The sequence below is a fragment of the Capra hircus genome, chromosome 7, assembly GCF_001704415.2.
Source record: "Capra hircus breed San Clemente chromosome 7, ASM170441v1, whole genome shotgun sequence".
In the NCBI taxonomy this organism is placed as follows: Eukaryota; Metazoa; Chordata; class Mammalia; order Artiodactyla; family Bovidae; genus Capra; species Capra hircus.
The window spans coordinates 86,319,906-86,332,047 of record NC_030814.1 but is presented as its reverse complement, the minus strand read 5'-3'; the positions used below and the strand labels follow the sequence as shown (position 1 = coordinate 86,332,047).

General features: G+C 40.4%; 1 protein-coding gene across 1 annotated transcript in view; it reads right to left on the bottom strand.

Moving 5' to 3' along the window:
• CHSY3 (chondroitin sulfate synthase 3) overlaps positions 1-11,643 on the bottom strand; it is a 288,437-nt gene extending 276,794 nt beyond the window's left edge. Inside the window, exons 1-2 of the mRNA XM_018050710.1 lie at positions 10,842-11,643; positions 8,022-8,305 (exon numbers count right to left, since the gene is read on the bottom strand). Of these exons, the coding sequence (XP_017906199.1) occupies positions 8,022-8,305; positions 10,842-11,643 (1,086 nt within the window). The remainder of the gene's footprint in view (positions 1-8,021; positions 8,306-10,841) is intronic.

Here is a 12,142-nt window from a genome sequence, read left to right as displayed (position 1 = left end):
GATTTTTTAAGTTTTAATAAAGTTTATGTTTAGCTTAAATACTTATTAAAAGTTAATGGCTTTCAAAATAATAAATGGTGAGTGAAAGATTTTAAAATCTCAAAAAATTAAGATATCTATTTCATTCATTAGTTCCAAAACAATGCCTGCTGAATTTTAAAAATAAACATATTTCTTTGATTCAGTTCATTTAGAAATGTGTATCAGGCTCCAGTTCAGTTCAGTTCAGTCACTCAGTCATGTCCGACTCTTTGTGACCCCATGAATTGCAGCACACCAGGCCTCCCTGTCCATCACCAACTCCCGGAGTTTACCCAAACTCATATCCATTGAGTCGGTGATGCCATCCAGCCATCTCATCCTCTGTCGTCCCCTTCTCCTCCTGCCCCTAATCCCTCCCAGAATCAGAGTCTTTTCCAATGAGTCAACTCTTTGCATTAAGTGTCCAAAGTACTGGAGTTTCAGCTTTAGCATCATTCCTTCCAAAGAACACCTAGGACCGATCTCCTTTAGAATGGACGGGTTGGATCTCCTTGCAGTCCAAGGGACTCTCAAGAGTCTTCTCCAACAACACAGTTCAAAAGCATCAATTCTTTGGTGCTCAGCCTTCTTCACAGTCCAGCTCTCACATCCATACGTGACCACTGGAAAAACCATAGCCTTGACTAGACGGACCTTTGTTGGCAAAGTAACGTCTCTGCTTTTGAATATGCTATCTAGGTTGGTCATAACTTTCCTTCCAAGGAGTAAGCGTCTTTTAATTTCATGGCTGCAATCACCATCTGCAGTGATTTTGGAGCCCAAAAAAATAAAGTCTGACACTGTTTCTACTGTTTCCCCATCTATTTCCCATGAAGTGATGGGACCAGATGCCATGATCTTCGTTTTCTGAATGTTGAGCTTTAAGCCAACTTTTTCACTCTCCTCTTCTACTTTCATCAAGAGGCTTTTTAGTTCCTCTTCACTTTCTGCCATAAGAGTGGTGTCATCTGTATATCTGAGGTTATTGATATTTCTTACTGTACTGTAAATGTCTAACACCTTTCAAAGACAGGGTAACATTAAATGTCTGTCATGATTCAAACTGATTTATTTGTGGTTAAGCCTAAACTAGGCTAAACTGTTTATTAGGACAGTAAATGAAGAGCTCATTAGAAATCTGAAAAACTGCAACCCTTTAACTTTTCAGTTTACATGTTTTCCTATTGTTCAATAATATTAAATAATGACTTTAAGATTCAAGACACTGAATTTTTAAATTTTAATAAAGTTTATGTTTAGCTTAAACACCTTATTAAAAGTTAATCTTAAAATATTTAGAGCAAAGGAAGTCACATGCTATCGTCAAAGTAAAGTGCAGTACGGTTATATGACAAATTACACTTATTTGTATGTTGAACCCTAATTCATCAATTCGCTAGATAGAAAAGAGATTAAATAAATGTTTCTCACATAGCTTTTTAGAAGCCAACACAAAGGAAGTGCAAATAGAAAACTGACTTGGATTTTTTTCAGGAAATTAGAATAATTTTGATTGATTAAGAAGGAAGAGTATTCAAAGGTTTTTAACTAATATGAGAATTTATGTTATCATGGAGCTAATTTCAAATTGCATGGAAGCATCTTCCCAGCTTAGTATTTTCCATAACTGTTAAAAATCACACATTTTTCATAATTCAGGTGGTAAGGCACCAGTTAACAATGAAAACGAACTACCTAAGGCTACAAAACATGGAAAATCTGTACCAAGTTTCTCCTTCAACTCATAATGTAATTTTATTTTGTACAATGAAGAAAACAGTGGGGTAGAGAGAGATTTCATAAAATCAACGTGTGATGATTTCATCTGACAAGTGGAATGGGGGTGGGAAGAGTAGGTGTGAGAAGCTTACTGCTTTTAGTGAAGTTGAAAACGAAATATGACTGAAATAGAACCAAGAAATGATTTCTGAAAGACTGAATTTAAGATAAAAATCCCAGACTTATACTTTTCCATAGATATTAATATACTTTGGGGGCATAAACTGTGTTCATGATACAGTAAAATTAGCATTATAGAAAAAGGAAGCTCATAAGTAAGAGAAAGAAGCTAAGCAGGATGTGTAACAGCCCTATAAGAATGGGGCACATATTTTAACCTTAATGGTTATGCTACAAAGAACTTATATATACACTTAAATTTTTTATAGTTTAGCTCTCTGGTATTAGAAGCCCAGGGAAACTCTGCCAAAATATATTCTTTTGTGAAATAATGGAATTTTCTAGGGTGTTTATAGCTTTTAGGGGGCCAAGCTAAGACATAAGACACTTTGGTATGAAATTAACTCTTTAAGAAATCTAATAAAGATCTCTTTAGTCATAAGAAATGGTTTTTTAAAACCACAGAGAAATATTACTATCAACATTGAGCTCTGCCTTGTTTGAAACAACATTTAATTAGACAATAAAGATATATATTCTTTGGCTCCATTTAACCGCAAACATTAAAAAGATAAATACACACTATTCTGAAAATGACTCTTAGATAGATGAAATGCAAAACTCCCTCACAGGGAAAAGAATTATGGAAATTAAGTTGTTTTAATGCTTTAATATAAATGATCTTACTAAAACCAGAACCAAAGAAAAGGAACTTCCAATTCTACTAAGACACAGAATGAATATGAATTGTATAAAGAAATTTTCAACAGTGAGAACTTTCTACTTATTTACACAAAAATTCCTATAACAAAGAAAGTATAACTATCTTATATGATGTACAAGTCTAAATGGCCAAATTTGAAAAAATTAATTTTTCTGTACACTATTTAAAATAAACATCTCATTTTCACTAGAAAATTTCTTCATATCCTGGAGAATACTTAAATGAAATTTTCAACATGTGGATTATTGATTCAAAGTATAACACTCTTATACCTATCTGGGCCAGGCAGTTAAATAAGCGTGCAAGGGAAGGCTGGTGCACAACAATAAAAAGATGTGAAGGGACACAAGACTGCCTGCCTCTGCTAATGGCATCAAAAAACAAAATTTAAAAAAAACCTTAAAACAACTTACATGCCAAACAACGTTCAAGAGCCATATGCAGCCTCCTAAACTGCCAGATTGCAGCCCAGATAACTAGAAAAACTGTAGCCAAGATAGAGCTCAACCAAAAATGTGAACTTAGCCGAGAGTAGATGCCAATAAATTCTAACACTCACAGAGTGTAAAGCATAGAATAATTTTTCACGATCATGCTTCAGTTAGTCATCTATACTTACACAATTTGAGGCATAAGTAAGTATAACGGCAACTCATGAAATCTGTTGATTATGAACATCTGCCTCATGTTCTTGAGAACTAGATGTTTCTAACTCCAGGTGGGAAAGTAAGACTCTCAATTCTGACTCTCCAGTGGTCTCAAATATAGAGAGAACCAGTCTAAGATCTGTCAGCAACCAAAGGCCCCTCTATTCAGAAGAAGGCTAGCTGTTCCTGGGCCCTGCGAGTGATGTCTTGGAATATCAAGGTTGGCCTGTCATGAGCACTTTCATTTACTGAAAACCTGATGAGGAGAGTGCGTATCAAAATGCAATTGTAATTTATTTTATTTATCGTTAAGGACAGAAGAAAGAAAAAGAAGGTAGAGATGACAGAGGAAGAAACAGATCAAAGGACCAACAAGCAAGACATTTTTCCAGACCACCAGGACCAGATGGTAAGGAAGAACTGAAGCTATATATCAGTTCCTGAAATACCTGGGAAACCCCGGGATGGGGTTCTGGTTTCCTTGAGACATAAGTTCCTGAGTGGGTCCTGTGAACTGACTGCAGGATGAGATACTGACTTCCTTTCCTACTAAAAATTCCAATGAAATTCAGAAAAGGAGGTTAACCTAGAAAGCCACACAGTCATTTTTTTATAATGTAGATAGAGTCTAATCTGTATGGGATTCCTTAAATACATATATTAAATATCGCTTGTTAAACAATGTTTTCCACCATCTCCTTAAGATTATTTAATATGATGTTCAAAGACTGAAGCAAATATTTGTAGTGTGTGTCTTAAAGTCTTCCATGTTTTATGTTTTACTAGTATTGGATTCTTTATAATTCTAAAATATTATAGAAACATACAGGATTCTTGTTCTTTGACAAAAAAAAAACCCTCAAACTTGAATTCTGTAATGAACAAAATTTCATTTATTTCCAGTCTGACTTTTCTGATATAACTGAATCACTTATGACTAACAATTATTAAATGAATAAAACTGATGAATTGTGTTACATGTAATATACTATATGATCTATGCAGCATTATGACAATAATAACTAACATCTATTGACAATTTACTACATGCCAGATACATACTGTCAAAACTATATAGAACTATACACGGATCATGTCATCAATTCACTTAATCTTCTAGAAAATCTATGAGGCAGACACCATTACAATATCTACTTTCAACCGAATTAAACAAGACTTGTAATTTAAAAAGACAATGAAACTAATGAGCGGTACACTAGAGACTCAAATCCAAATTCAAGTTTATACCTCCATCTCTCCCCGCTCCCCCCGACTTCCTTTCTCTCCTCTCCCTTGCTAATATTATGCTTAATTATATATATAACACAGAGAAAGTAGACTTCAATCTAGCAGTAAAGAATACTAGAAGATTCCTAGAATTTCAAAAAATGTAATTTATAGTCAAGAATAGCTACATGCTATACTGCTGCTGCTGCTGCTGCTAAGTCACTTCAGTCGTGTCCAACTCTGTGCAACCCCAGAGACGGCAGCCCACCAGGCTCCCCTGTTTCTGGGATTCTCCAGGCAAGAACTGGAGTGGGTTGCCATTTCCTTCTCCAATGCATGAAAGTGAAAAGTGAAAGTGAAGTCGCTCAGTCGTGTCTGACTCTTTGCGACCCCATGGACTGCAGCCCACCAGGCTCCTCTGTCCATGGGATTCTCCAGGCAAGAGTACTGGAGTGGGGTGCCACTGTCTTCTCCACATGCTATACAATCTATAATTTTAATATTTTGTCTCAGTTCTCTTCCTACAAGATCTGCAAGCCTGTTTATCATTTTTAAAATATTCAGGCTTCCCTAGTGGCTCAGTGGTGAGGAGTCCACCTGCCAATGCAGGAGACACGGGTTCGATCCCTAATCAGAGATGATCCCACAAGCCACAGAGCAACTAAGCTTGAGCGCCACAACTATTGAACCTGCGCTCTGGAGCCCCAGACCCTCAACTACTGAAGTCTAAGCACCCGACAGCCTGTGCTTTGCACTGATAAAAGCTACCACAATGAGAAGCCTGTGTACTGCAGCTAGAGTAGCCCCCATGCTCCAAAACTAGAGGAAAGCCCACACAGCAAAAAGGCCCAGCATAGCCAAAAATAAATAAACATTATAAAAAAGATAACATTCCATCATGTTTAATTTATTCAGACTCAGAAAGTGCGAACATGTTTCTGTAACAGTCCTCTAAACTTTTCATAAGGAGGAAAGGTCAAACAAATTTCTGAAATCCATCAAAAGTTCAGCAAAGAAAATTCAAAATTTTAAGAAAAATCTTTTTGCAGATGGTTCTTTTAAAAGAAATATGGAAACAAAATTACAGAGCAATTTCATAGTTTATTCTGTGACTGGATATGAAATCTCACCTTTACGTGAATGCCAACCCAGAATGGAACAAATTAATTTTTTAATATAATGTGAATAGTAGCATAGTTGGACATTTCAAGTAATCTAAAATCCAAACTGGAAAGCCCTAATTTGGCTGTGTCCCAGTCCACTTACTCAGGCATCTATTAAATGTAGAATATACCCTAATGTTAAAACACTTAGATATAACTTAATTGTATACTTATCATTATTAACTTTATTAACAGATACTGTTTAATATATTCCTTGGTAATGAAAGTTTCCATCATTCCTTTAAATAAGACAGAGTTGCGGTTCAGTCTCCTTTAAAGACTGAAATCCGAAAATAAATTCTATATAATTGCTTAGCAAAACATCAAGTCAACATTCTAAAACAATATTTCTTTAGAAAATAATGCTTTGTAAAGCTAGGAAAAAATGTAGAAATTATTTTTTAAAATAGATTCTGAACTTAGTGATGGACAATTGTCAGTCTAAAATTCAAATGTATTACCAAACGTTAATGTAAATATGGTTGTCATGAAGTTATATCCTACAAAGCTTGGCATCCCCTCTGTCTCTTCACTTATGTCAATTAATGAAAATACCTAAGATCCACTTATTCCAATAGAGAGGGTACAGATCTATGATAATACCCTTTTAAGCGAACAAATACCTATATTATAAATAAAATAATAAGTCAATTCTTAAGCATGTATGTCACCTGAGCATATTTTGCTGTCTTGGACCATGAATGGGGAGACTGCTTTGTGAGGACTGCACCTTCATAGCAGAATCAATGAAAACTTGAATGGAAGGACATGAAACAAAAGGTTTTTTAAAACTGCCTATGTGATTTTAAGGCAATACAGTATCAGATAAAACACAATAATTTTCCATCTTTTATTTAAAATATGGATGATTTTTTACTCATCCATACAGAGCCAACATTTACAAAATGATATTTTTATGTAAACAAAAATCCCCTGAGATTTTCATGTTAAATATTCATTCTTACCTTCCAGCTAGTTTTATATAAAATGGAGACAAATCTTTTTCATTAAATTTATTCCAAATTACCTATTTTTCAACGATAATGTACTTACCTATATCTTTATTATAAAAGTAGTCATTAGCCAGTTTTATAAAAGAAAATTACTATTTCTATCAATAAAAGTAATGAGGTATATACTCATTTTAAATTTGCATAGTGCATATTCCAAGTAACTAGTTGTTATTAATATTTACTCTCTGTAATAAATATAAGAAATACTTTCTATTGTGTAGATATCCCGAATCATTAAAAAAAAATAAAAGCTAAATTAAGGAAAGTAGGATTACACTTCTAAAAGAAAAGTGAATGGAACTGTGTAATCTTGAGGTATAATGACTTCACAGGGAACATGTTTTCATAAAATGTTTCTTCTATACTAAGAAAGTGTGAAAAATTTGAAAAGATACCTCCATGAATTAAGTTATAATTCACAGAGGTGTGCACTAGGTAGCTAAAATATATTTAACTCCAACCACTTGAAAACCAAAGTATACTGAAAATTGCAATATGTTATTTAAGTGTTAAGTAATTTTTACTCAGATTAACTTTCAGGAAAACTGTTTTAAATACAACTGCTTTTCACATCAAAATCAATTTCTGAAGGGGAAAAAAAAAACTCAGATTACTTTGTAAAACTAATTACTACAATGAAACAGCAGTTCATAAACTCAGATTATTTAAATAATGGCTGCTCTGAGAAAAACGGAATAAAGGTAGACAAAAAATTTTAAAGAACCAGCCATAATATTAAGCAGTTACTTATTACCTTCAGAACTGTTTTACCAGATAATCATGCCTCTTAAAATGTTGTGAATAAATCTATTAAAAGTGATATAACATTATAAGTTAACTTTTTCTATGCTTTAAAAACACTGCATGTTAAATTTCCATATAAGCATCTTCCAAGAAACTTCAGAGTTGAATTATTTGCAAACAAAGAGATACAATCACATACCTAACCGAAATGACAACAAAGGACAAAATGCTAAAAGCTATGGCCCAAGAGCATAAAATTAGTCCTCTTGTTAGACAGGAAATATATTCAAACACCAATAAAGCAAATAAACAGGAAATAGCCTCTTCAAGAGATATGACTATACATGTAAGATGCTGCTTAAAGTTATGGGTTACACTAATAAGAAAACCTCAGACACACCTTAGCTCTAAGACAGCCTCTCACACAATAGCCCTTGTGTCCATCACTGACTGTTGCTGTTGCTATCAATTTCAAGCAGATACAAAGATACGGAGAGAATAAATAAATAGAATCACTGACCCAGACTGTAAACTGTTACCTACCTGTAAAACGGGAACATTTTCATCACAGCTCAAGTCTTACCTCATAAGACCAGACACACTGAGTCCCGCCAAAACGTCGAACACATCTGCCCACTTCTACATCCTCATGAGTCGTGTACATTTCTCTGAGGCATTCACCGATATGTGGCACCATCCTCCTGAGAACCTCGCGACTGAAGATCATGCCAGGTCCTCCCATGCAGAAGTTCTCCCCAGGCTCCAGCCCCAGCTTTCCAAGTTCTTCAATATTCCCCAGGCCAGTCTGGCCCAGGTAGAGGGGCTTGCTGCTATTCAGTGATCTAAGAAACTCTTCTAACTTATCACCTACAAAGAAAAAAACCAACAATCACTCCTTTTCCTAATTTCATAATCATCTATAACACACCAAGTAAGGGAAAGAGTTCCCAATATTGTGCATAAACTCTTGACAAGTCTCATACAATTGAAAAGAAGAAAAACCTCTTTGAATATTTCATTATTTAAAAAATACGAATTCATAAGTATTAAATTAAAATTAGATTTTATCAACCTTCTAGTCAATGAAAAACCTTAGTAAGTCGAACAGTCATTAGATTTTTTTAAAGCTTAAATAATGCTGAGAATAAAGACAGGCTTTTTAACATGTGTGAAGTAGTGATAAAATTCTCAGAAACATAATATTAAATATCAATATTTAGCACTGATAGGAAGATCATTGACACCCAGTAGATTTTTTTCCTGATAATTTAGTTTACTGCTTCATCCTTAATTAAACTCAAGCCATAAACAACCCAAAAGACATAGATGTTTGTATGAACATATGTACATACATATATATATATATAGAGAGAGAGAGAGAGAAAGGGAGTCTGGGAGAGAGTGAGAATATCAAACTTGTCTTGAAATATAACACTTTGGAATTTTGGAAAGCACCCTTTTGGAAAAAAAAATAACATTTGTTAAAATTTATACAATATAATTGGTTTATAAGTTTGTAAGCTCATCAAGAAAAACAATCTCAAAATAAGGTTCTGTAGCTAAAACAGTTCCAAAGCATTAGGTACTCTACACAGTGATACACTGGAATAAGTAGTTGCCATCTCTATTTTCCCAATCAGCATTTCTACTATGATTTTTGATGAGCACAGAATCTGCAGTCATTATCTTAATCCTATGCCACGCCCCCTTGGAGCTCAATGAGTTTTAGCTATTATTGGGTTCTTGATACAAAATGCATTTCATTCTTAATAGAAATGGAAAGAATATGGCATTTCAGTGTTCTGAAGGACAGTCTTTCATTAAAAGATATGATACGGATGGTGTTAATGTATTTTGGAAATTGCAGAGTGCGCAAACTTCTGCCAGTAAACCTTTGTGATTTTAATGAGGCACAAAAGACATGGGGACTGTAAGATAGTGGATCTATCAATTATAGATAAAGATACATGTATCTTATCTACCTATGAGACAGTGGGTTCACCAGGAATGCAATTTCTTTAAAATTTTTGTATCAAATTATTCAGTTCTTTATTTTCATATCTAATTATCAATATTTCCTCTGCCAATCAGCCCTAAGGATTTCATTCCTCTCAACCCAAACCCAGGAAATTTCTGGTTATTAAGTCTACATTCAGTCCTTGTGCCAAAATGTGTCTGTTTGTTATTTGTTTGCTAAAAGTTATGTAAATGATGCTACCTGAATCAGGAGAAAGCAATGAGGCTGCAAGTAGAGTGGGGTAAACTGAGTAAGGGCCGCCCCCCTTTGACCAAGAAGCTAGGAAATGTGGAAAGAAACACTTCCTTCAATACAAGCCTGCTACTTCCCTTGTGTACCTCTCTGCAAAGAACAGGGCTGGAAAGATTTCCTCCTGCTCTAAGGAACATTCTTTCGCTGAGTTTAGCAATCTCTGGCCAGAGCCACTCACACTCAGGGTGAAGGACGGCGCCTCTTTTAAAACTGACAAAGTTTTTTGGTGCTGGGGCTGCGCGTGGTTTGGGGAAGGACTTCCAGCCTCTGCTTAACGCCGCAACCACCGAAACAGACTGGAAGGGATCCACACTAGTGAGTGCTGGTACAGGCTGGAGCTCCTAGGGTCTGGATAATTCGCGTGCGCCGTCCCCTTTCCCTCCACCACTAATTCCTGTCAATACAGTCATCCCCTCTGGGGTTTACTGAGCTGTTGCCAAGGGGTAGGGAAAGGCTTGCTACTCCACTGTGGTGGCTGGAAGGAGCTGCCTGCTGGAGTGGTTGGGGTGCCCAAGGACTCCCATTGCGCGGCGGGTGGTGCGAAAGGGAAGGAAACGCACAGGAAAGGGTTTGGGACAACGAGGACGGTTCCTCGCTCTCACCAGTCCCGAAACTAAGCTAGATTAGTTAAAACAAAAGGGTAGGGGAATAGCGAAGATCACCGATTGCCCGTCTGGCTCTCGCGGAATGCTCTACCCTCCTCTTCTCCACGGAGGACACGCCCCTCTGGGCCAACGTGGGAAACTACCACCACCTGGCAGGGTAGAATGGGAATAGCCTCAGGTTTAACCCCGAGGCCCCTTTCCTCACCTTCCTACGCGGTAAGGAGGAGCAGCAAGCGATGGGCGGAAACCAGAGCAGCAAGAGTGAGGACGGCGGAAAAAAAAAAAAAAAAAAAAAAAGCCAGGCAGGTCTGAGGAGGGTCCAGACCCGCAGCAGAGGAGGAGGAGCAGAGTTGGAATGGTGGGCGGAGGCGAGAGGTGGGGGCGACCGGCTAGGGGCTGCAGGAGCCCGAAGCACGTGCAGGCAGAGAAGCAAGACAGGGGCTGGGCAGGGATCGGGGCTGGGCAGGGATTGGGGCTGGCTGCAGAGAAAGGAGGCGGGGAGGCGGGACAGCTGGCGCTGGGAGGTCACCTTTAATGTAGACATCGTCGTCCGCGCGCATGAACCACTCATACTTGTCCAGGTAGTGGTCGTGCATGTACTTGATCATCATGAAGGACTTTTTCTGGGGAGGGTAGGAGTCGTCCACCCCAGGCAGCGCGATGACAGGCAGGGGTGGCGGGGGCTGGCCAACTCCAGCGTTGGGGGGCTGCTGGCTGGAAAAGAACTCCACGCGGCCGGGAATGAAGCGCGCCCAAGTCCGCTGCGCTGCCAGCGCGCGGCTGCCCAGGTACTTCTGCGCGGTCATCACCCCCACGTACAGGAAATCGCGGGGTCGCGAGCTAGAGGCAGCGGCGCCCCCGTCCCCGCTGCCGTTGTGGCTACTCCCCGGCTGGCCTCTTCTCCGGTGCCCAGCCGCGCCCCCATCCTCCTCCTCTGGTTCCCTTTCAGCCACCGGGGCTCCGGGGAGCCCCGTCGCGCCTTCGGGCTCGCGTCCTCGCCGCCGCTGCTGCAGCGGAGGTGGTTGCTGCCAAGGGCTGCTCCGAAAACTGGTTACCCCGGGCGCTGCTTCAGGCAGCTGCGGCCCCCGGAGCTCCTGGCGCGCTGGGGGCGGCGACTGCCCTGGCCACTGCCGAGCATGAGGCTCGGGGAGCGGCTGCTGTGCGCCGGGGCCAGCGGCCGAGCGGCCGTAGTAGGAGCAAAGGCTGGAACCGCGTCTCTTCCTCTCGCTCAGCTCCGCCACTCTGGGGGCGATGAGCCAGGACGCGGCGGTGAAGCCCAGCACCAGCCCCAGTGCCACGCTCATCCACGGGCGGCGGGAGCGCACGGCCATCGCGGCTGCCCGGGGCGCGGACGCTGGCTGAGTGGCCGCGGCGCTGGGCGCGGGTATCTCGGTTCACACCCACCCCTCCTCCGCCTCCACGCCCCCAGCCCGGGCCGCTGCCGGTTGCCCAGGCTCCGACTCCTGATCGAGGTCGGAGCGCTCCCGGCGCCTAGCCGGCAGCGCGTTGCAGCTGCCAGCCGAGCTCCCCGCTCCGCTCCGGGTCCGGGTTCCGAGCGAGGGTCGGGAGTGAAACTTCTCCCGACGGAGGAGGCGGCGGCGGCGGCAGCGAGAGGAGCTGCAGGAGGACGAGGAGGTGGAGCGGCGGCGGCGGCGGCGGCGGCGGCGGCGGCGGCGGCAACGCGTCCGCTCCTAGGCTGCCACCCTGTCACTGGCGCGGCTGGTCCCTCCCTCCTCTCTCCTTCCCGAACCCCCACCCTCGCTCCCCACCCCCCCGCCGCCAAGCTCCGGACTGGCCCGGAGGAGGAGCCACGAGCACCACCACTGCCAG